At 36.2% G+C, this 24,323-nt stretch overlaps 1 protein-coding gene and 1 non-coding gene across 26 annotated transcripts in view; one reads left to right on the top strand and one right to left on the bottom strand.

Moving 5' to 3' along the window:
• Positions 1–24,323, bottom strand: part of SOX5 (SRY-box transcription factor 5) — a 1,143,569-nt gene that overhangs the window by 332,818 nt on the left and 786,428 nt on the right. For all 25 annotated transcript variants that reach the window (XM_069581248.1, XM_069581229.1, XM_069581234.1 and 22 more), the window contains one exon: positions 10,055–10,265. In XM_069581248.1, coding sequence (XP_069437349.1) covers positions 10,055–10,265 — 211 coding nt within the window. The remainder of the gene's footprint in view (positions 1–10,054; positions 10,266–24,323) is intronic.
• On the top strand, positions 23,826–23,898 carry TRNAS-GGA (transfer RNA serine (anticodon GGA)). The gene has a single exon. It is a non-coding gene; the product is annotated as a tRNA-Ser (tRNA).

Genomic DNA, 24,323 nt, shown 5'->3' with positions numbered 1-24,323 from the left:
TACCCCAATGTTCATCGCAGCACTGTTTATAATAGCCAGGACATGGAAGCAACCTAGATGTCCATCAGCAGATGAATGGATAAGAAAGCTGTGGTATATATACACAATGGAATATTACTCAGCCATTAAAAAGAACACATTTGAATTGGTTCTAATGAGGTGAATGAAACTGCAGCCTATTATATAGAGTGAAGTAAGCCAGAAAGAAAAACACCAATACAGTATACTAACGCATATAAATGGAATTTAGAAAGATGGTAATGATAACCCTGTATGCGAGACAGCAAAAGAGACACAGATATATAAAACAGTCTTTTGGACGCTGTGGGAGAGGGCAAGGGTGGGATGATTTGAGAGAATAGCACTGAAACATGTATAATATCATTTATGAAACAGATCACCAGTCCAGGTTCAATGCATTAGACAGGGTGCTCAGGGCTGGTGAACAGGGATGACCCAGAGGGATGGGATAGGGAGGGAGGTGGGAGGGGGGTTCAGGATGGGGAACACATGTAAACCCATAACTAATTCATATCAATGTATGGCAAAAACCACTACAATATTGTAAAGTAATTAGCCTCCAACTAAAATAAATAAATTTTAAAAAAAAGAAACCCACAAATCCAATGTTAAATTGCTTTTCCTAGTCTCATGTTGGTCACACTTTGCAGTTTCATCCATATAGAGAAATCTTCTTTCTTTTTGAAAAGTAATTCTTCAGGTACAAACTTGGCTAAACACATTTGATTTAGGAAAATATATATAAATAAACTTCAAAGCAATTTGCTATCCCAGGATTTTCTGAATGTTGGGCTTGTTGTTTTCATTGTGGATTACATATCCTAAATTTTCAGAATTTTGCAGGTCTGAGTCAGAACTTTTCAGTAGTCATAAATATCCTGGGAGAGCATCATTGGAGCTAGGTAATGTTTCTGGTACACCTAAATTAGCAATGTTTCTAACTAGTCAAGTTGTGATAATGACAATCACTGGTACAATTCCAAGTTGGTTATCATTTATAAAGTACTTTCAGGTGCATTACCTCATTTGTTTCCTTCAACACCCTATGATGGAAGTAGTGCAGTTAGCATTGCCAACAGATATCCATTACATTAACACAATTACTATAGCAACCTAAAAGCAAGTAAACAGAATGTCTTTTATAATATGAACTATAACATAGATGATCTGTTTCATGCAAAGAAATCCTTATTTAAAATTAAAACCTCCATTCCCCCAAATGTGGCCAAATCTATACAATGACATTCCGAAATACTGCTAAATACTTGTAGGTGATTGCTTCAAAACTGATCAGAGACTAAACTGTGTTAAGTTACGTCTTACACATAGCAATCAGTGGCAGAACCAACACTGACTCACAGTGTAGTTCCTCTTTTTCATCATGAACTAATTTGAAAGTCAGATAAGAACTCTGAACTAGGCTCCAAAAATTAAGCAACACATATTTTCACCACTGGGGTACAATTTCTAGGATTTATAGCCCTCTGAAGGAACTTGTGAATCCTGAGTTTGGAAACTCTACCCTTGAGAGAATATTATATGTTAGAGTCCTTGAAAGACTGACTGGAAAAGGGAAGGTGTTGAATTAATTAACTTTTCTTTGACTACAGGCCTCCTGAGACGAACCATGTGGGGGCAGGATTGGGGTGTTGGAGTGACAATACTCAACTGTAAACTGCTCGCATTTTGAACCCAACATAAGTAGTAACTTTCTCTGCAATCCAGCTCTACCCTAGAAAGGAGTGCTGGTCTCTATTATGATGGAACATTATTAAAGAAACATTTAAGCATTTGCAGCTTTGAACTCTGGAAAATTACACATAGATCAATTCAACTCACTTTTGACTTTGCCTATAGCAGTGGGGGAAATTATAATCTGGGGCCACAGATTCATAGATAACGCCAATATATATTAGCAATATTGAAAAGAAGTGAAAAGTGGAAGTGTATCCAACTCTTTGTGACATACTCAGTTGTGTCCAACTCTTTGCAACTCCATGGACTCTAGCCTACCAGGCTCCTTTGTCCATGGAATTCTCTAGGCAAGAATACTGAAGTGGTTAACCATGCCCTTCTCCAGGGGATCAGCAATATTATAGTTATTTAAAAGATTATGGAGACTATAAATCATATAAAGTTTTTGTTAGGTGTGTATTTTAGTTTGTATCCTGGATCTTATAATATCTAGTTTCGTTATCTGGGACAATAAGCTGTAAATCACAGAAAGAATTGAAAATAATGATCTCAAAGATTCAATAAAGACAGGAAGAATGGAGAGGACAAATATATGTGATAAACACGGAGGTTAACTGAGTCAGACATGAAGAAAGATGACAGCAAATGAAATCCATTCAATTTTTAGGGGAAAGTTGGCTATAAAATATCAATTAGTGTGTTTATGTCATTCACGGGTAACACAATCACCTATATGTACCAAGTTTATTATTAGGAAGTAGAGAGACACAGATAATCAAACCAAGAACTCTTCATCTCAACATTCATATACTTGTGGAAGATAGAAGGTAAATAAATAATGATGGTAGCGTGCTCAGAACTAACAAGAGATGAATTAGTGTTAGCAGTGTAGACTAAGCCAAATTCTAACAAAGGTGTTTAGAGAAGGTGGTAAGTCTTAAAAGGTGAATATATATTCATTAGGTACCTAAGATGGAATATTTTAGGCAGGGGAAACATCATATGAAGAGGCAGAGTAGTACTAAAATAGGAGAGTGCTGAGAGAACTGCAGGCGATTTCTTTAATAAGACAATATGATAACATGTACCTTAGAGAGTGGTAAGAAGTAAGGTTAAGGAGATAAAAGGGTGGAGTCAGATTATATATGGTCTTATGTTCAATACCAAGTAGTTTTGCAAAGGAAAACAGGCTCATTCTAATTCTAGTTCCTCCTTCTTACAAGAATATGATCAAGTGATTAGGTCTTGATTTTTTATTATTAAGGTAAGAAATAATACCAGCTTCAGAGTTTCTGAGGATTAAATGAGGTGTATATTTATTAAAGTCTTTCTTTACTTTTCCCAAGATAGCAATGGGGCAATGTTGAAGTAGTATAAATGTCCTTTCAACAAATATTTTAAATATTTAATATGCACTATACTCACTCTTATGGAGTTTAATATCAGGGCAGAAATTTGACAAATAAATAGTCAAAATATAGTTGTGTTACTGTAAAAATGGAGGGAAGCATGGAACAGGTCTTAAAAAAGATTTTAAAGTTACTGTAATGAATGTAAATAACTCTTTCTAGCAACTTGGACTTGGAGAAATGAGGAAAAGAATTACACAGAATTATAGATAGAGGGAATAGGAATCAAGAAAAGATTTTTGTTGTGTTTCAAACAGGAAGACATGTAAATAAGCTGAAAAGGCCATTCCCAAAAGACATAGGAGGTAACATAGACATTAATATAGAAAAGTAAAAATATGAAGCCTGTTATAATGTTATTTCTAAAGGTATTATATTTTAAATGAGATATATAAAGTTCATGTCAAGGTAAAAATTATTTTGACCTGTACTGTTAATGAGTCTAAAGTCTGAATAAAAATTAAATTCTGGATCTGACCCATAAATTTATGCTGATACATATTTATAGATCACTCATAGCTACCTGAACCTTGAGAACACAGGTAGATGGGTATACAAATACCCATCTACCTTGGTTTTATTAGCTGAATTAAGATATCTAGTTGTCTTAGATTTGTTCAAATTTAATTATCAGTGATATGTTCTTTAAAACAAAGATGAAGTGATGACATTATTTCTAAAAAAATAAATAAAGACAAAGAGAGTTAAGAATACCAGAATGTATGATATAAGTGAACTGGAAAAAAGGCACTTGGACCTGTGGGATGTGTACTGGGTTCTTATCCTGGCTTTAACACTAACTTGCTGTATGATTTCAAGTATATCTCTACCTCAGATCTCTCTCTCGGAGAGGGCTAAAATATGTCTTCATTTCATTCTAATTCTGAAATTCTAACATGCCAAACTAATTTGCTCCCAGACATTTTTCTAAAACAGGTTTTTCTTAAGATTATCTTCCAAGGCATTTTCTTCTATAACACTTAAATTCAAACAGTTTAAGCTGAGCTATTTTCAATTGAAACTTTTAGGAAATTTGATCATCATCGAGGAATCAGAAATCACTTTAGCTGAAAATTACTGAATACTACTTTTGATTCAATTGTTCTAAGGACACAAATGTTAAAGTGTAACATTATTACTGGCAAAATTCCTAATTAGAAAAAAACAGTAAAAGTAATGATTTAGGGAATTAATTTTAATTTAAGGTTGACTTCAGTTTGAATGATGACCCTGATAGTCACCCTGTGACATATTTAATCACTAGTTTCCTCATCTGAAAATGGAAATAAGAAGAGTCAGAATATTTCAATTATATATATGGCATTTCCAGAAATGGAAATAGATTCTCATAGTAGCCCTGGTTATGAGGTTTATGTAAAGATTGAATAAAGTATTTCATATAAGTGAAAAATCACTCAGTCGTGTCTGATTTCTTTGTGACCCCATGGACTCTAGCCCACCAGGCTCTTCTGACCATGGATTTCTCCAGGCAAGAATACTGGAGTGGGTGGCCATTCCCATTTCCAGGGGATCTTCCCAACCCAGGGACTGAACCTGGGTCTCTTGCAGAGCAGGCAGATTCTTTACCATGCAAATCACCAGGAAACCCATTTCATATAAAGATATGCACTTAATACAATCATTTTCCCCCAAATACATATCATTTACTCAATGCCTAGATATAAGAATGATGTATCACATAATATGATATTAACAACTCACTGTCACTCTTAACCCCTTAGTCTGATAGTTAAAAAACCAACTGATAAAGCATAGCTGCTACCAAATACAAAATACCATATATTATATTACATAATATATATTACATAGATCAGATATTTTGAACTGAAAATTTATGGTGAATTTTGGCAGGTCCACATCAGTTGAAGTCTCACTGTGTAAATGAGACTCTAGCACCAGAACTTTTCAAGTAAAGACAAGCAAAAATTCTGATGAAAGAAAAAGATATAAACACAAATATATCAGTATATCTCCATCTGTTTATATCATTTAAAATATTTTAACTAACTGCTTGAAAAGATAAGCTATCTGGGATAATAGAGCCATTTTTTATTGAACTCATAAGCAAATAGAAGTTTCTTTCTAACCATTTTACCTCGGTAGCCTCCTTTTGCATGATACACCATTCTCTTGTAACTTCTGAATTTCTGCTAGTCGGCTGTTGGCAGGGATAAGGTTGGAAATAAAACAGACTTTCTATTGAAATCTGCATTCTCCCCTCAATGAGAGGAAGCAAAGGCATGAATATGGCCTCCTCATAATGATTTAGCTGGGGCTTAATGAAATTTTCATCACAACCTGCTGTTCATTTTAATGGCCTTTGAAAAACAATGGGAAAAAAATAGCTTGAGGGAAGAAAAGATTTTTCCGTGGCAGATATTTGTAAAGTAGTTCCATTCACCTGCTCTCCACTCTCCTCATCCCCATATTACTGCACTAATCACAGAACTGTAACAATGTTTTGTAGTTTGTCATTAAATGTTTTCCTGTATGTTATTCCTTTTCTTGCATCCCAGAGCTACAGATCATTTGTAGTTACTACCACACGGTGTAGACACTGTATGCAGTGTCACTGTCTAGATCCTTGGATGATGTCAGCTTCTGGTGTCCATTCTCTTGTTTAAATATACCCTTTAATTAATGGAGTTTTTAACCAGTTTGAATAATGACCCCAACAGTCACCCTATGACTCGCTCAATCATCAGTTCCCTATTTGAAAATAGAAACTGTAAGAATCAGAGTATTTAGAATATAACTTTCTACTTGCTGTAAAGTCTATTATACATCTCCATAGATATGTTTCTCCATTTTTCTTTCTTTGCAGTTAAAAAAAGAGGAAAGACATTTCCTTTAACATTATATTCCTTTTCTATGATAAAAATTTCTGCCCTGTCATTTTTTTCTTGGTGATTAAGATGACCACTTTACATAATACATACATAAATTTCTCCTTGATGTATCTCCTAACAGTTAGAGTTTAACCATTTATGCAAGAGCAAATTTAGTTATCAATAAAAGTGAATCTAATTTCTCCGAAGATACAGATTCCCAACAGGCACATGAAAAGAAGCTCAAAATCACTAATTATTGGATAAATGCAAATCAAATCATGTAAAACTACAGTGAGGTACCACTTCACACCCATCAGAATGGCCATCAGTACAAAGTCTACAAATAACTAATTCTAGAGAGGGTGTGGAGAAAAAAGAATCCTCTTGTACTACTGGTGGGTATGTAAGTTGCTTTAGCCACTACAGAAAACAGTCTGGAAGTTCCTCAAAAAACTAAAAACAGAATTGTCATATGATTCAGCAATCCCATTCCTAAGCAAATATCAGGAGAAAATTCTAATTAAAAAATAGTACATGCAACCCAATATTTACAGCATCACTATTTAAGGTAGCTGAGAGATGGAGGCAACCTAAATGTACACTAATAGACAATTAAAGAATGGATAAAGAAGATGGGGTGTGTGTGTGTGTGTGTGTGTATACACACACATATATATATATATACATATGCACAATGTAATCTTACTCAGCTATAAGCAAGAATGAAATAATGCCATTTGCAGCAACATGTATGGACCTAGAGACTATCACACTAAGTGAAGTCAGAAAGAGAAAAACAAACACTATATAATGTCACTTATATGTGAAATATAAAATATGACACAAACTTATTTACAAAAGAGAAACAGACTCACAGATATAGAAAACAAATTTATCAACGGAGAAAGGATGGGAGAGGTAATTAGATGTTTGGGATTAGCAGATACAAACTACTATATATAAAACAGATAACAACAAAGTCTTACTGTGAGACCTATCCTGTGATAGGTCATAATGGAAAAAGAATATGGAAAGAATATATACGTATAAATATGTACAATTGAATCAATTTGCTGTACACCAGAAACTACCGCATTGTCAATCAATTATATGCCCATTGTAAGTAAGTAAATAAACACAAGTAAGTCTATTTACATTTCTGCATACTCTAAGCATGTCTAGGGAGTGTGTGTACATAAACATAGAGCCATCTTAGTGGTTTTGTATTTATACAAACACTATCTTTCTGGAATCAGGCTTTAAGACGCTTGGCATGTTCAAGTTATATTCCATTCTTCCATAAAGACTATCTCTGTATTTTCTCATGTCTTCATATTACTCAATAACAGGTCAATCTTGAGCTAAGCTTTTAATATATTTTAGGGAGAAAAGTAAAAAAAAAAAAAAAAGAAAAGCTGTAGAAAATACAGTAATGAAAACACTCTCATGTCCACATGAAATAACGATATTTCCTTGTGTTAACTCTTTCTGCCTTGGATGCTCTATCTCTGTTCCTTTGACTATGTTATCTATAATTTTGTCCTCATTCCCAATACCTCTGAATGTATCCTGCTAAGCAAACTGGGAAGCATGGTCTCTTGCCCTATTTCCTGTTAGGAATTATTCATTTGGCTTCAGTCTGCCATATACTTTGAAATTGAGAGTCTGCACACCCACTCGGAAGGAAGCTCACATGAAACACTGAGGCCAAGGCCCTAGAAGAAATGACACTTGAGTAGCAAAGAGCGCACTTCATATCCAGATCCTGCTTTCTAACAACATTCTCCAGTAAAAGGAACCAGGCTTCTTAGAGAAAAAAACCAGGGCTTCTTAGGGCTTTCAAGATAAATAGGAAATATGCAAGATGAATCTGCACAATCTTACAGTGCCAAAAAGTAAAAAATGCTCAAAAAAAAAAAAAAAAGGCAAAATCACAGTGGTATGTCAAAGTGACATGAAAGAACCAGCCCCCAGCCCTGCAATGAACAAAACTGGAATAACCTAACAAAATTTTGCATTATAACTCAAAGCATAAAATAAACATCCCATGAGTCGATACGGATATAAGATACTGAATAAAGTAATAAATGGCAGAGAAGAGATAAATTGCCCATAAAGAATAATTCCAAATAAATTTCTAGATGATCCACTGTAAAGGATGGGGATCAAGGCTCCCCACTTTGTAAATACAGACTGTACACAGCATCTTCCTTCTAAAGAGTATGGTGCAGAAAGGGAGCGGGGAGATTTTACAGAGGAGAAGCCTGACAAACCCTTCATCAGCCGGGTGATCAAGGTCAACATCAACATTTATAAGTCACATAGTAGGGATGTACTCTTGTGATGTGACGCAAACAGTACTTGGTTTCTGTGGTCTTTCAACCCAAACCCACAATCCCAGTTTCATTGAGAGAAAATCACCAGAGAAATTCTAACAGAGGGGCATTCTACAGTCTATCTGAAGAGCATTCCTCAAAATTTTCAAGGTCATCACAAACAAGAACAGGCTGAGAAACTGTTGCAGCTAAAAGGACCCCAAGGAGACTTAACAACTAAACAGCTAAATGTTTATTTGGTAACATCCTGGAACAGAAAAGCACACAGTGACAATTAAAGAAAATTGAATGAACTCTGGACTTCAGTAAATCACACTGTATCTTAACATAGAAGATGAGAAATAATTTTGAATGCAGAAAGTTAATCATGCAAAATGAACACCATATATAAAAATAAAGACAAAAACATCATAAAGATGTTATATCAGAAAGCAATTATTTGGGGTCATTTTTATTTTCTTCCTTTTAATTTTATTGTTTTGTAAAACAATTTTATAGCAAGAAAATATTATTTTCAATATCAGAAAAAACTTTAGCACATTAAAAGAAAAAAGGTTGTCTAGGTCTTCCTCAAAGCCCCATTTTTATCTCCATGCAGATTAGAGCCAAAAAGTCTTTGGCTGACTAGATTATCTCTAAAATTCCTTCCAACTGTAAGATCATGTGAATTACATAAATTTTAACTAAAATCCATGTACCAGCTATGCATCTGGTAGAAACCCAGAAATATTTAATTACCACATGACTCCCAATACTGGTTAACATACATTTGGTGCCAGATATAATTTACCAGTGTCCTAACAACAGACTAGAAATGAGCCCAACTCAGTGTTAAATAGTATAAATGCAGTATATTTTTGGTGTGAAGTATGGCTTTTTATATCACTGTTTTATGTTTGTTTGTTTTAATTTTCCATCTGACTCTGACATAGGAGGCATGTTCTTGTGTGCAACATGGCATCCATGCTTAGGATGGACACAGATTTAAACAGAAGTTGGTGAATATCTGCAGCATAAAAGATGGCTGTCAGTTAAGCATCAGTTGCTTTATCAGTTTGTTTGCTTTAATTTTAAGGTTACCCCATGAGCATATCACCTGCAGGATACTATCTGTAACTATTCAAGAGATTTAGTGCATTAAATCTTAAAAGAAAGGCATCTTGGAAGTTAAAAAATGGAAACGTCAACACAGTTAAGAGTTAGAGAATCATTACTTTTCAAATACACACTACATTCAAGCACATCAATTTTGGATTATACAAAAAAATAGACCTGTCTATATAGCCTAAGAGGTGTTAATGTATAAAGGATATAAAATGTAACAAAGTTGTAAAATGCCCTTGGGCAGGGGTGGTGGAGTGGGGATGGGGCAGTGGGCAGGGCAGGCTTGGGCAGGGGCCAGATTAGAAATGAACCAACTAGATTGCAGATATCTGGCAGGTAGGTGGTGACTATCCTGGGCTCTGCTGCCACATTCTATTCCTGAATCTTTAAGCTGTACTCAACCATAACTTACTCATGTGCAAAAAAAAGGAAGACATCACACAAGAATTAATGATTTATAAAATTGGGGTAAACACACTTACATTTCTAAAAAAAGAATATTCATCTTCATAGCATTACATTTCTCGCTCTTTCAACCTAACACTGAGAGTGTGTCAGAGAAGGGAACTGGAAATTAAAATCAAACCATTAAGATTAGGAGATTGGCAACAAATCTGTTTTGGCTGCAGTCCTTTACCTTCTGGCTCATTTTTGATGAGCTCTTCCATTTTCCTCTGTTTCAAGGTGTCAACAACATCAGCTAAGCTGCCTTTGCGTCTTTCAGGAGTTCCCAGGGTTGTACTAGACAAGGACTCGCCACTCTGTCGCCCACCTTCTTCTGCCTTCTGAGGTGAGGTAGATGAGTTGTGTGGGGCAAATGAAGACATAACTTTATTGCCATCAACTTCCTGAAAGAGAAAGCAAAGGAAAAAAAATATATATATATATATACATGTATACATTTGCTTAAAATTCAATAAGTTTTTGAATTTTAATTGGTTACACGGCTTATTCAGGACTTCTCTGATAGCTCAGTTGGTAAAAAAATTCTCCTGAAATGCAGGAGACCCCAGTTCAATTCCTGGGTTGGGAAGATCCTCTGGAGAAGGGATAGGCTACCCACTCCAGTATTCTTGGGTTTCCTTGTGACTCAGCTGTTAAAGAATCCACCTGCAATGCGGGAGACCTGGGTTCAATCCCTGGGTTGTAAAGATCCCCTGGAAGAGAGAAAGGCTACCCACTCCAGTATTCTGGCCTGGAGAATTCCATAGACCACATAGTTGCAAAGAGTTGGACATGACTGAGCAACTTTCACCATGGCTTATTCAGTTGCAGCATTAAAAAGTGAAACGCCACTGTGCAGGAGCAAAAGGGATAAAGAAATTTCAGAAAAGAATACATCAACATTACAGCCTCAAACTAGAGTGAGACAAAGATCGATTCATAGGAGAGGGAAAAATAAGATTCTCTCCCCAAGAATGAGTTAAAATAGCAATGAAGCCTTCTGCAAAGCCTATATTCATTTTATATATATATATATATATATGTATATGTACATATAGCTTTTGTTTGAAAGTCTTAGCTTTTCCTATGAACATTCAATGAGGTGGTCACCTGTAATAAACCTTCTCATGATATTATAATGTTTAAACAAATAACATTCCATATATCAGCTTTCTTTTTAATGGTACTCCTAAATAAAGCAGGGTCCTCATTTGGTTCTCCACCTCCCTCTCATGGTTTTAAGAAAGCATCAGACACACAGGAGATTCTGACATCAGAGAGGAATACTGCAATTTCATTTCTGCTTCTGCAGAAGATCTTTCCAATTCCATGCCTTACCTAAACCACTGGTTCTGACGATACTCTTTGCTATTCTGCACATTAAGCCTCATCTGCCCTACAAAATAAAGTTTCTTGCAGACTTTGCCTCTTCATGATTGTGTTATATGTGTGAAAAGAATCTATTCAAGAATTCTAAAAGGTAAACATAATTTGGTGTTCCTTTGGACATTCTTTCCCCCATAATATCTAGTAGAACTTTGGCAATCTATGTAACTCGGGGCGGGGAGGGGCGCATATTTCGTACGTTGTTGTTGTCTAGTCACTAAGTCGTGTCTGAGTCTTTTGTGACTCTGTGGACTCTAGTCAGCCAGGCTCCTCTGTCCATGTGATTTCCCAGGCACAAACACTGGAGAGGCTTGCCATTTCCCTCTCCAGGGGATCTTTTGGACCCAGGGATCAAATCTGCATCTCCTGCATTGGGAGGCAGATTCTTTACCACCGAGCCCCCATGGAAGCCCTTATATTTTATATAAGCAGCGTTATATTAATTTTTTCAAACATTTTCAAGAGAAATAATATTGAAATGACAAAGAAAAAGTTATTTTCTTAAAGGTTTTCTTTGTATAATCTCTTACTTTCATAATCTTTTGTGCTGTCGCTCAAGTCGAGTCCAACTCTTTGTGACCCCATGGACTGTAGACGGCCAGGTTCCTCTGTCCATGGGGACTCTCCAGGCAAGAACCCACTGAAGTGGGTTGCCATGCCCTCCAAAGGATATTTCTAACCCAGGAATTGAACCCAGGTCTCCCACATTGTAGGTGGATTCTTTAACATCCAGCCACCAGGAAAGCCCAAGAATACTGGAATGGGTAGCCCATCCCTTCTGCAGGAGATCATCCTGACACAGGAAGTGAACCATCATCTCCAGTACTACAGGCAGATTCTTTACCAGCTGAGCTACTAGGGAAGCCCATAATCTTTCGACTTCCGTTAAAAGAGAGCTTTTCTTAAAAATAAGTCACATCCTAACATCTGAGTATACTGATCTCTCTCTAGATTTATTTTCTAATTCTACACCATTAAAATTTTCCATTAAAATATATGAGATTGTGACTATATTTAATTTTCAGGAAAATAGCTTATACCCATGTTTACATGCTCATCCTTCATTTTAAAACATGTTAGTAAGGATCTGTGGAAATCAGAAAAATGACGAATTACATGGATTTCATGTTTAATGTTTAAAAATGAATGAAAATATTTTTGACTAGATTAAAACATACTAAAAGTACTCAATAATACTCGCAGTTCAGTTCAGTCAATCAGTTGTGTCCGACTTTGTGACCCCATGAATCGCAGCATGCAAGGCCTCCCTGTCCATCACTAACTCCCGGAGTTCACTCAGACTCACGTCCATCGAGTCGGTGAGCCATCCAGCCATCTCATCCTCTGTCGTCCCCTTCTCATCCTGCCTCCAATCCCTCCCAGCACCAGGGTCTTTTCCAATGAGTCAACTCTTTGCATGAGGTGGCCAAAGTGTTGCAGTTTCAGTTTTAGCATCATTCCTTCCAATGAACACCCAGGACAGATCACCTTTAGGATGGACTGGTTGGATCTCCTTGCAGTCCAAGGGACTCTCAAGAGTCTTCTCCAACACCATAGTTCAAAAGCATCAATTCTTCAGTGCTCAGCTTTCTTCACAGTCCAATTCTCACATCCATACATGACCACTGGAAAAACCACAGCCTTGACTAGACAGACTTTTGTTGGCAGAGTAATGTCTCTGCTTTTGAATATGCTATCTAGGTTGGTCATAACTTTTCCTCCAAGGAGTAAGCGTCTTTTAATTTCATGGCTGCAATCTCCGTCTACAAGAGATTTTGGAGCCCCCCAAAAATAAAGTCTGACACTGTTTCCACTATTTCCCCATCTATTTCCCATGAAGTGATGGCCCAGATGCCATGATCTTCGTTTTCTGAATGTTGAGCTTTAAGCCAACTTTTTCACTCTCCTCTTTCACTTTCATCAAGAGGCTCTTTGGTTCCTCTTCACTTTCTGCCATAAGGGTGGTGTCATCTGCATATCTGAGATTATTGATATCTGAGATTATTGATATTTCTCCTAGCAATCTTGATTCCAGCTTATGCTTCTTCCAGCCCAGCGTTTCTCATGATGTACTCTGCATAGAAGTTAAATGAGCAGGGTGACAATATACAGCCTTGACATACTCCTTTCCCTATTTGGAACCAGTCTGTTGTTCCATGTCCAGTTCTACCTGTTGTTCCTGACTTGCATATAGGTTTCTCAAGGCAGGTCAGATGGTCTGGTATTCCCATCTCTTTCAGAATTTTTCACAGTTTATTGTGATCCACATAGTCAAAGGCTTTGGCATAGTCAATAAAGCAGAAATAGATGTTTTTCTGGAACTCTCTTGCTTTTTCCATGATCCAGTGGATGTTGGCAATTTGATCTCTGGTTCCTCTGCCTTTTCTAAAACCAGCTTGAACATCTGGAAGTTCACGGTTCATGTATTGCTGAAGCCTCGCTTGGACAATTTTGAGCATTACTTTACTAGCATGTGAACTGAGTGCAATTGTGTTAGTTTGAGCATTCTTTGGCATTGCCTTTCTTTGCAATTGGAATGAACACTGGCCTTTTCCAGTCCTGTGGTCACTGCTGAGTTTTCCAAATTTGCTGGCATATTGAGTGCAGCACTTTACCAGCATCATCCTTCAGGATTTGAAACAGCTCAACTGGAATTGCATCACCTCCACTAGCTTTGTTCGTAGTGATGCTTTTGAAGGCCCACTTGACTTCACATTCCAGGATGTCTGGCTCTAGGTGAGTGATCACATCATCATGATTATCTGGGTCATGAAGCTCTTTTTTGTACAGTTCTGTGTATTCTTGCCACCTCTTCTCAATATCTTCTGCTTCTGTTAGGTCCATACCATTTCTGTCCTTTATTGAGCCCATCTTTGCATGAAGTGTTCCCTTGGTATCTCTAATTTTCTTGAAGAAATCTCTCGTCTTTCCCATTCTGTTGTTTTCCTCTATTTCTTTGCATTGATTGCTGAGGAAGGCTTTATCTCTCCTTGCTATTCTTTGAACTCTGCATTCAGATGCTTTTATCTTTTCTTTTCTCCTTTGCTTTTCACTTCTCTTCTTTTCACAGCTATTTGTAAGGCCTCCCCAGACAGCCATTTTGCTTTTTTGCATTTCTTTTCCATGGGAATGATCTTGATCCCTGCCTCCTGTACAATGTCACAAACCTCCATCCATAGTTCATCAGGCACTCTATCTATCAGATCTAGGCCCTTAAATCTATTTCTCACTTCCAGTGTATAATCATAAGGGATTTGATTTAGGTCATACCTGTATGGTCTAGCGGTTTTCCCCACTTTCTTCAATTTAAGTCTGAATTTGGCAATAAGGAGTTCATGATCTGAGCCACAGTCAGCTCTCGGTCTTGTTTTTGCTGACTCTATAGAGCTTCTCCATCTTTGGCTACAAAGAATATAATCAATCTGATTTTGGTGTTGACCATCTCATGATGTCCATGTGTAGAGTCTTCTCTTGTGTTTTTGGAAGAGGGTGTTTGCTATGACCAGTGCATTCTCTTGGCAAAACTCTATTAGCTTTTGCCCTGCTTCTTTCCGTATTCCAAGGCCAAATAATACTCTGTTTTTTTTAATATATTAAAAATAGAGATATCAGCACAAATATAATCGTAATCTGTTTGTATAATTTTTGTCAAAGGATATTAGTGGGTATGGGCTTCTCACATGCCTCAGTGGTAAAGAACCCATCTGCCAATGCAAGAGATACAGGAGATGCAGGTTCAATCCCTGAGTTGGGAAAAACCCCTGGAGAAGAAAATGGTAACCCACTTCAATATTCTTGCCTGGAGAATCCCATGGACAGAGGAGCCTGGCTGGCTATAGTCCATGGGGTCACAAAGACTTGAACACGACTTAGCAACTGAGCATGCATGCATTAGTGAGTACAAGGACATTAGCTATGGTACAAACATCAGTTTGTTGGGTGACATCGAGGCAATGTGGAAGAAGCATAAGCAAAAAATGTGTGTTAAAAGAATTTTCAAAATTATGATTCTAAACCCCAAATGCTTTCCATTTCCTACAAACAGAACATGCCCCTTACAATTACTATTCCTTAATTAAATATTCTATAAAATACATTTGATAGATGAATCTTAGCTTATAATATACTTGAATTTGGAAATCAATACACATAGTATAAAAATTACAAGACCCTGCAGGCTAAGTGAAGGTACACTTTTGTAATTATTTACTTAAAAATGACACACAAATACAAATACTTACACATACATATACAGATACCTTTGAAAAGGGCAACCACATATTCATTCAGTAAACGAAGGAATGGTTTTATGAATGACCCATAATAAACATCAGCTCAGTTTAACGTCCAAATTGGAATATAGCAAAACTGCTATATTTATTTTCCATAATCTCTCTTCTCACTTATTTCCAGGGTCAAAAGCAGAAACACTCCAATTTTAGCTTCATTTCAAACAAGCATATTTTATACTCCGCTTTTACATTATATGATGATAAACTTTACAAACAAGAATTTGGCATCTGAGCTTCACATTCCATAATTGAAAACTACACACATCGTTCTGCAGAATCATCAGTACAGAGACTGGCACCCAAACTGTATGCAATGAAGTCTATTAAAATATGAGAAAATTTTTCAAACTAAAGTAAAATAAAATCATATCCCATTTTGCACGTCTCTAATTCACTACACTTTGCAAAGAGGAAGGATTTATTGTAAAGAGTTTAACGTATTTCATAAGGATTCTAACCTCAGTTACCACAGCCATATAAAAATAAGTTAATTATTCAGCATTATTGCTATTTCATGTAGGAATATTTATCTTATTGCTATTTCACCTGTCTGATTACATTTCAGCCTCTGGCACTGTTAATCCCTTTAACAGTTTCATGTAGTTAACAGATGTTTCAGTGTGGGGCTCCATTGTTCATTTGCATGGTGAATGGCCTGTGTATGGAGTACTGGCACAGTTTTCAGTCAAGGAAGTCCTATGGTTTCCAGTTTCTTCCCTGGGACTGGATTTACCATCCCTAAAGTAATGACTGCACATTTCCCTTCACTTTCCTGGGAAGTGAACATCCAAAGAGTCTGCTAACAAATGCATTAGTGGTCTAAGCCAGCAATATATATTTAATTAAATTTTGTGCACAAAGCTTCAGTATTTTGCAGGAGCTCTCAGAAATGTGATGTGTAACTTCTAAATTCTAATGATAAAATAGTGTTCTAAACTTTTTGATTGAGGTTAAGAATCTTTGTTATTCTTGAACAAGCTTTACTTAATCTTGCTTTCTGTTACCCTTGCAACCAGGAGATAAAGTACCTAATGTATCCATGTGTATACTCTCATCAAAATATCTTTTCAAAAATCAATTCTTATTAATTCCTTAGATAGTCTTTTGCTATGAACACCCTTTTACGAAAAGTATATTTCAATCTTAACATTCAAATTTTACTTTATGTAGTTTGGTGATTAAGAAGAATTAACCCATTTGAAAAAAAAAAAAAAGATAATAGGCAACTCAACCAGATATGTCGTTGTTGTTTAGTTGCTAAACTCTTTGCAACACCGTAGACTGTAGCCACCAGGCTCCTCTGTTCATGGGATTTCCCAGGCAAGAAGACTGGAATGAGCTGCCATTTCCTTCTCCAGGGGATTTTCATAACACAGGCATTGAACCCCAGTCTTTTGCATTGGCAGGTGGATTCTCTACCGCTGAGCCACGAGGGAAGCCCAAACAGATGTGTATCTTCCTTTTATTAACAGAATGATATTTCATTCTTTTCTATGGCCTCAAGAAAAACATCATCATACTTATTTTTTAGCCCTATAAACTGAAATTAAATCTGTACAGGATAGTAAAAACATGACATTTAGTAGTCAGTCTATGATATTATAATCACTAAGAATGACAGCCAATATTTACACAATACTTACTTTGTGTCCAGCACAGTTTAAAACGATGTATATGCATTAACTCAGTTAATTCTCATGGCAATTCTACCTATAGTTTGTACTCTAGAGCTGGAGAAATTGAGGCACACAGACTGAGGTCACAGGACTATTAAAATATAAAGTATAATCAGCTTGATCTTCTTGGCTTTCAGAGCCCTAACTTTCAATGACCATGCTAATACTACCTCACTCTAAAAAACACACAAGCAAAAAAAAGAAAAAGGCCACAAGCTTTTACCTATGTCTGTATCTATCAATGATATGGTTGCACGAGATACACTTCTTAATAATTATGAAGAGAAGCTTTCACCCCAATACATTCAACTCTTAAAGAAATGATGTACACATCTTGAAATGAATTAATCCAACTATTTACAGGGTTATAAAGCTCTACACACCAAAATATAAGGTTTATGTCATACTCCAAAAAAACTAAACCTGAAGATTTAAAGTTATATAAAGCAAACACATAAATTTGAGCTCTAAATGGCTAATCAAAATAATGATGCTCAGTAGTTTATGCTTCTTTATCTATCTTTACGAAATGTGTGGCTACCTCTACCTTTCCTTCTAATTCAATGAAGTTTTGAACTTAGAATAAACAGTACAGAAGATTTGGACTAACTTTAATTAGATTCCCATTAACACAAGTTCATTAATTTTGGCATTGCATAGACATAACATAAAATGAACTACAGATCTATAGAGAAAACTCTTTGGTGCTAAACAAATTTTGACATAATCATGTTCTTCTTCTAGCAATGAACCATTCTTGTAGATATCACCAGGAAACAGCAAAATAACACTTTGAAAAATATCTGAAAAACTATATTTTTTGGTTGAAATGGATGAGAGTGTCCAAAAGGCACATAATTCCAGTTATAAAATAAATACTGGGAAGTAATGTGCAGCATGGTTAATAATATTATATTCCATACAACAGCCAGGGACTTCCAGATATATAAGCTGGATTTAGGAAAAGCAAAGGAACCAGAGATCAAATTGCCAGCATTTGCTGGATCACAGAAAAAGCAAGAGAATTCCAGAAAAATATTTACTTTTGCTTCATTGACTATACGAAAGCTTTGACTATGGATCGCAACAAACTGTGAAAAATTATTAGAGGTAGGAATATCAGACCACCTGACCTGCCTCCTGAGAAACCTGTATGCAGGTCAAGAACAAAGAGTTAGAACTGGACTTAGAACAATAGACTAGTCCAAAACTGGGAAAGGAGTATGTCAAGGCTGTATATTGACACATTACTTATTTAACATATATAGACTATATCATTCAAAATGCCAGCCTGGAAGACTCACAAGCTGGATTTAAGATTGCCTTGAGAAATATTAACAACCTCAGATACGCAGATGATAACACTTTAATTGCAGAAAGAACACTGTGTGAAATGATGGGCTGGATGAAACACAAGCTGGAATCAAGAATGCTGGGAGAAATATCAATAACCTCAGATACACAGATGACACCATCCTGATAGCAGAAAGCAAAGATGAACTAAAGAGTCTCTTGACAAAAGTGAAAGAAGTGAGTGAAAAAAGTGGCTTAAAACTCAACATTTAGAAAATGAAGATCATGGCATCCTGTCCCATCACTTCATGGCAAATAGATGGGGAAACAATGTAAACAGTGACAGACTTTATTTTCTTGGGCTCCAAAATCACTGCAGATGGTGACTGCAGCCATGAAATTAAAAGACACTTGCTCCTTGGAAGAAAAGCTATGATCAACCTAGAAAGCATATTAAAAAGCAGAGACATCACTTTGCTGACAAAGGTCTGTATAATCAAAGCTATGGTTTTTCCAGTAGTCATATATGGGTGTGAGAGTTGGACCACAAAGAAATCTAAACACCAGTGAACTGATGCATTTGAACTGTGGTGCTGGAGAAGACTCTTGAGAGTCCCTTGGACTGCAAGGAGATCCAACCAGTCCATCCTAAAGGAAATCAGTCCTGAATATTCACTGGGAGGACTGATGGTGAAGCTCCAAAACTTTGGCCACCTGATGCTAAGTATTGACTCCCTGGAAAAGACCCTGATGCAGGGAAAGAATATGGCAAAAAGAGAAGTGGGCAATAGAGGATGAGATGGTTGGATGGCATCACTGACTCAATGGTCATGAGTTTGAGCAAACTCTGGGAGATTGCGAAGGACAGGAAAGCCTGCTGTACTGCAGCTTATGGGGTCACAAAGAGGGGGAGATGACTTAGTGACTGAACAACAATACTTGAAAATGGCTAAGAGAGTAGACCTTACTATGGTCATCATTTTCTAATAAATACACATAACAAATCATTATGTTGTATATCTGAAACTAATGTGCTACCAGTCAATTATATCTCAATTTTTAAAATCTATATTATTTAATTATTCCTTAAATTTAAAAATTATATTAAAAATGTTACTACAAATATTTATTTTGAAGCTAATTTTCTCTACCTGTAATTTATTCTGTCAAATTAGAAGATGCCAAATTTCACTTAGTAATAGAAAAAAATAAATCATTATTGTGTAAAAGTATTTGTAAAGTTTTTGGTTAAGATAACATTTCATTATATTTCTGCATGAAACCTCTGCATGCTTACTTCTTTTGGATTATAGATCTCTTGATGGTACCTAGAAATATCCTCCGAAACATATACATGTGCATACAGGCAGACAAAGACTCCTGATACTGCACACATAATTTTACATACAGTTTTAGAGAGCTAATTTTCTACTCTCATAGTTCCGACTATGTACTTCCTCCGTGAATCCCTTAGGTACTCTTACATACCATGGGATCCAGGTTAAGAAGTTCTGACCTAAATGTGCACCTGCCAATAAAGTACTATAAACTCATCAATATATACAATTAGATGACTTCAAACTGACCAATTATTTTATGTTAAAAAAGCCTCAAACTAGATTTCATTGCAGTTTTATTTAGATAAACATAAAGGCATCTGTGTCAATAGCTTGAAGTTTTACTATTCTGAGATAAACCTTTAGAGAGAGATCAATATTTTAATATAAAGAGTAATAAACACATTGATGAGAGTACATTTATTTAGGGCATTGACTTCTTACTCAGAAATTACCCTGTGATAATGTACACATAAATTTGAAATGGATGGCAGAACAAATTGTTAACTTTTATAAATGAATGTCACCATTTTGAAAAGTCATACCAGTTAAATTTCAAATAGGGACTTTGCTGAAAACAGGATGGATACATATGAGGAAGGATACACTGAGGCAAAAACCAACACTTAAAAAATCTCACTAGAGAACATTAGGAATCTTTCTTTGGTTAGCATGACTAAACTCAATATTCTGGGAATAGGATATGGTCAGTACCCAACACTTGAAAAAGAAAAGTCAGTACTGATAGACCTCTGAAGAGTGTCTTTTATCCTTCTGATTACTGTCGGTATCAATGCTGTCTAATTTAAAATCCTTTCTAAATTTTTTAACGTATATTTAGATCTAGTGATTCAAATAAGTGAAAAACTGACAGAGGTAGTTTTGCTTGAGTCACTTTCAGTCATCTAGAAAGATGGAACTTATAACTGTTCACCTTTCTAAACTGGAAAAAGCCACTGATAACATATTTGTAAAACTTACTGAGTTTCACGAGATCAACAATTCTCAGTGCTTAAACAAGGTAAAGTAATTGAGATTCCAGATAGTGGATGAGTGGTTCATAAATCTGTCTAAGGATGGGATCAGCAAGCTATGTATATGTGTTTTTCTAAAGATTCCTAGGGGATTGTGTGCTAAGGGTGCTGTACCAGCCTAGTCTCGATCGCCTGCAAGCTAGTCATAGGAATCCAAAGCCAGATTTTAAGGAGAGATTACACTTTACATATTTCAACCTCTTATAATTGAATGATTATAATCGTTCAGTCATCACAATAAAAAAAAAAACCTGGGTGGAAATTCCACAATACTCAAATATATACTGCATATTTTTTTCTCCATGATCTATGGAAAGTGTCATATTCCATATCCCTGCTCAAGATCTAATTTTTAAAGAATACTGTAGAAACCTCAGAAGTTCATTTGACTCTGTAATAGAGACACAACCTACTCTAAGAACAGATCTAACATTCTAAACAGTGACAGCCTTCATCAAATTTAGGTAAAAGATAATTATTTTATAAAAAGGGCTCTATTATATTTTAAAATATATAATACAATCCATATTTCAAGTATTTTAAAGGTATTTTGGACAATGTTGAAAGAAGTGAAAGCTATTAGATGTTTTTTCCAAGCCTAAAAATATAGAATCTTTTAAAAATTCCTTTCCTGCACAATAGATTGGCATTAAGTAAAAGTCTAAATCAGTTTGCATTTTTTTTTTACCAAACATTAAGATGAAACATTACCTTTGACTCATACTTAATTACTGATCAGAAGATTAAATGAACATTTAAAAGTGAATTCTCTCTTAGGATGCATTCAAATGGTACTCAACAACAAAAGATGACAGGTGATGTGTACAAATGTAACTTTCACACTGTGGTTAGTGAGTAGTATCATTATTAGCATGACCTGGGAATACTTTGGGCTTCCCTGGTAGCTCAGATAGTACAGAATCTGCCTGCAATGCAGAAGACCTGGGTTCGATCCCCTGGATCAGGAAGATTCCCTGGAGAAGAGAATGGCTACCCACTCCAGTATTTGCTTGGAGAATTTCATGGAGAAGCCTGGCAGGCTACAGTCCATGGGGTTGCAGAGTCGGACACCACTGAATGATTAACGCACACATGGGAATACTTAACACATTCTTCTCAGGCCTTATCCCAGGCTTTCTGAATCTGAAACTCCAAAGGTGAAGCCTTAAAATGTATTTTAACAAGACTTCCAGGGGAGACTGGTACACCTTAAAGTTAGAGAACTACTGATATAGGAAAATTTGTAAGCAATAAAAGAGAAAAAGAGGGAGAGAATGCAAAAGGGAGATGACTAAAAGCTGCAGTGGTGATGAAAGCAATCATAAAGTTACGGAACAGTGGATTTGAGGGGTGAGCTCAGAGGTACTATCCCAGAGGGGAGATGAGCCTGAGGGGCAAGGAAGATTTATTAGCAAATCCTCTCCGGTGGCTCAGACAGGTAAAGAATCTGCTTGCAGTGCAGGAGTGTTAGTGTTAGTCGCTCAGTTGTGCCCGCCTCTTTGCAACCCTATGGACTGCAGCTCACCAAGCTCCTCTGTCCATGAGATTTTCCAGGCAATGATACTGGAGTGGGTTGCCATTTCCTTCCCCAGGGGATCTTCCCAACCCAGGGATCAAACCCAGGTCTCCTGCACTGCAGGCAGATTCTTTACCAGCCGAGCTACAAGGGAAGCCCCAAAAGGTGTTTTGCCTCCCCATCGGGGAATCGGACCCCGGTCTCCTGCATGACAGGCCGGGATACTCATCACCATATTAATGAGGACGTTAGTGCAGGAGACCCAGGTTCAATCTCTGGGTCAGGACTATCCCCTGGGTTCAATCCCTGGGGTGCAAAGAGCCAGACGTGACTGAACGACTAACAAGAGAGTTACATTGTACAAATGTACATGACCGGTACATTTTGGAGAAAAACGATGCTGACATTTTTTTAATAGCCATGCTGAAATACTGAAACACACTGAAACTGAGGTGGATTTGCTGATTTCATACTAATTGTACAGGTTAAAGAATCAGATTTATGTCTATTTCATTGAGGAAATAGATTATTTTTAGAAATATACTAAAATTTCGGTTTGAATTTGTTAATACTTTAATCTCATTTATAAAATAAAAATAAAACAATGAGAGTATATTTCTTTTGATTTTTTTAAAGCAGTATCATATTCGCCATCTAATTCAATATCAGTGAGTGAAACAGAAATTTAAAGGCAAATTTTCTGATTTAATAAGAGATTGTAGAAACAGGAAAAATGGTTTTGGAAAATCTCTTCATTTGCATCTGTATGCTACATGGGCAGAAGTGTCTAATGGCTGTTTTTCCAGAATCACATTTACTAAGAATCTCAGAAATGCTGTGTTCAAGCATAAAATGTATGTTTTCATGTGCTCTCAAAACCACTTAATAACCAAAAGTGGCATTTAGAGAATTCTAATATATTAACTAATAGAACCTGTAAAAACAAAGAACATTTTGTGTTGCGACAGGCTCATTATCTTCCTACTGATGACTTGTGTGCTGTGTCTTCCTTACCTTTAAACATCTTGCAAAAACACTTTTTAAAGACATTTGATGATCTCTTCCCTGAGGGCTCAAAGGTCAACAGTAAGATGTTTCTAAACAAAAATTAGACTACACATCAAAACATTTTCATTTCACACTAGCATTGCGGATTATATAATAATATTTTAAGAAGTAAAGAAAAACTAATCACTAATTATACATAATAATTCACCTATCATTTTTCTAAGAAGCCTTTAGAACAATCCTACTGTAGTTGTTAATAAACTTGACTACATACCAATTCACTATGAGTCTGAAGAAAGAAATGATACTTGAGGAATTCTTCAACCTGTGATCTTTTTGGGAAATTAATTCTTTTCATTGCACAGAGGAATGAGCACAGTTTCTTACACAGAATAGATACTCGGTAAAGTTACTAATGGGCTTCCCTGGTGGCTCAGAGGTTAAAGCATCTGCCTGGAATGCAGGAGACCCAGGTTCGACCCCTGGGTCAGGAAGATCCCCTGGAGAAGGAAATGGCAACCCACTCCAGTACTCTTGCCTGGAGAATCTTATTAAGCTAAGTGTTTGCTAGCATCATTTATATTAATAACTGGAAACTGACTATATGTTCAGTGATAAGTGAAATAAACTGTGACCCCCCTCACCCAGTAAACTATGATGTCAGAAAGCAGCAACGGTGAAGCCTACTGGAACCAGGAGTCAGTACACCAGGTTCAAATCAGGAGACTGTCATTTATTAATCTTGAAGAAATTATTTAAACTTTTCAAACCTCAGTTTCTTCATCTAGAAAATGGGATAACAAATAAGTAATTCATATGTGTTATGATATAATACCAGACCTCCAGAATTTAGTAGTAATAAAATAATTATTAAAAAAATAAGAAATATTTCAATTACTCAATTTTCTCTTTGATTTGTG

This window comes from Ovis canadensis, chromosome 3, assembly GCF_042477335.2.
Source record: "Ovis canadensis isolate MfBH-ARS-UI-01 breed Bighorn chromosome 3, ARS-UI_OviCan_v2, whole genome shotgun sequence".
NCBI lineage: Eukaryota > Metazoa > Chordata > Mammalia > Artiodactyla > Bovidae > Ovis > Ovis canadensis.
This window is presented reverse-complemented; position numbering and strand designations above follow the sequence as displayed.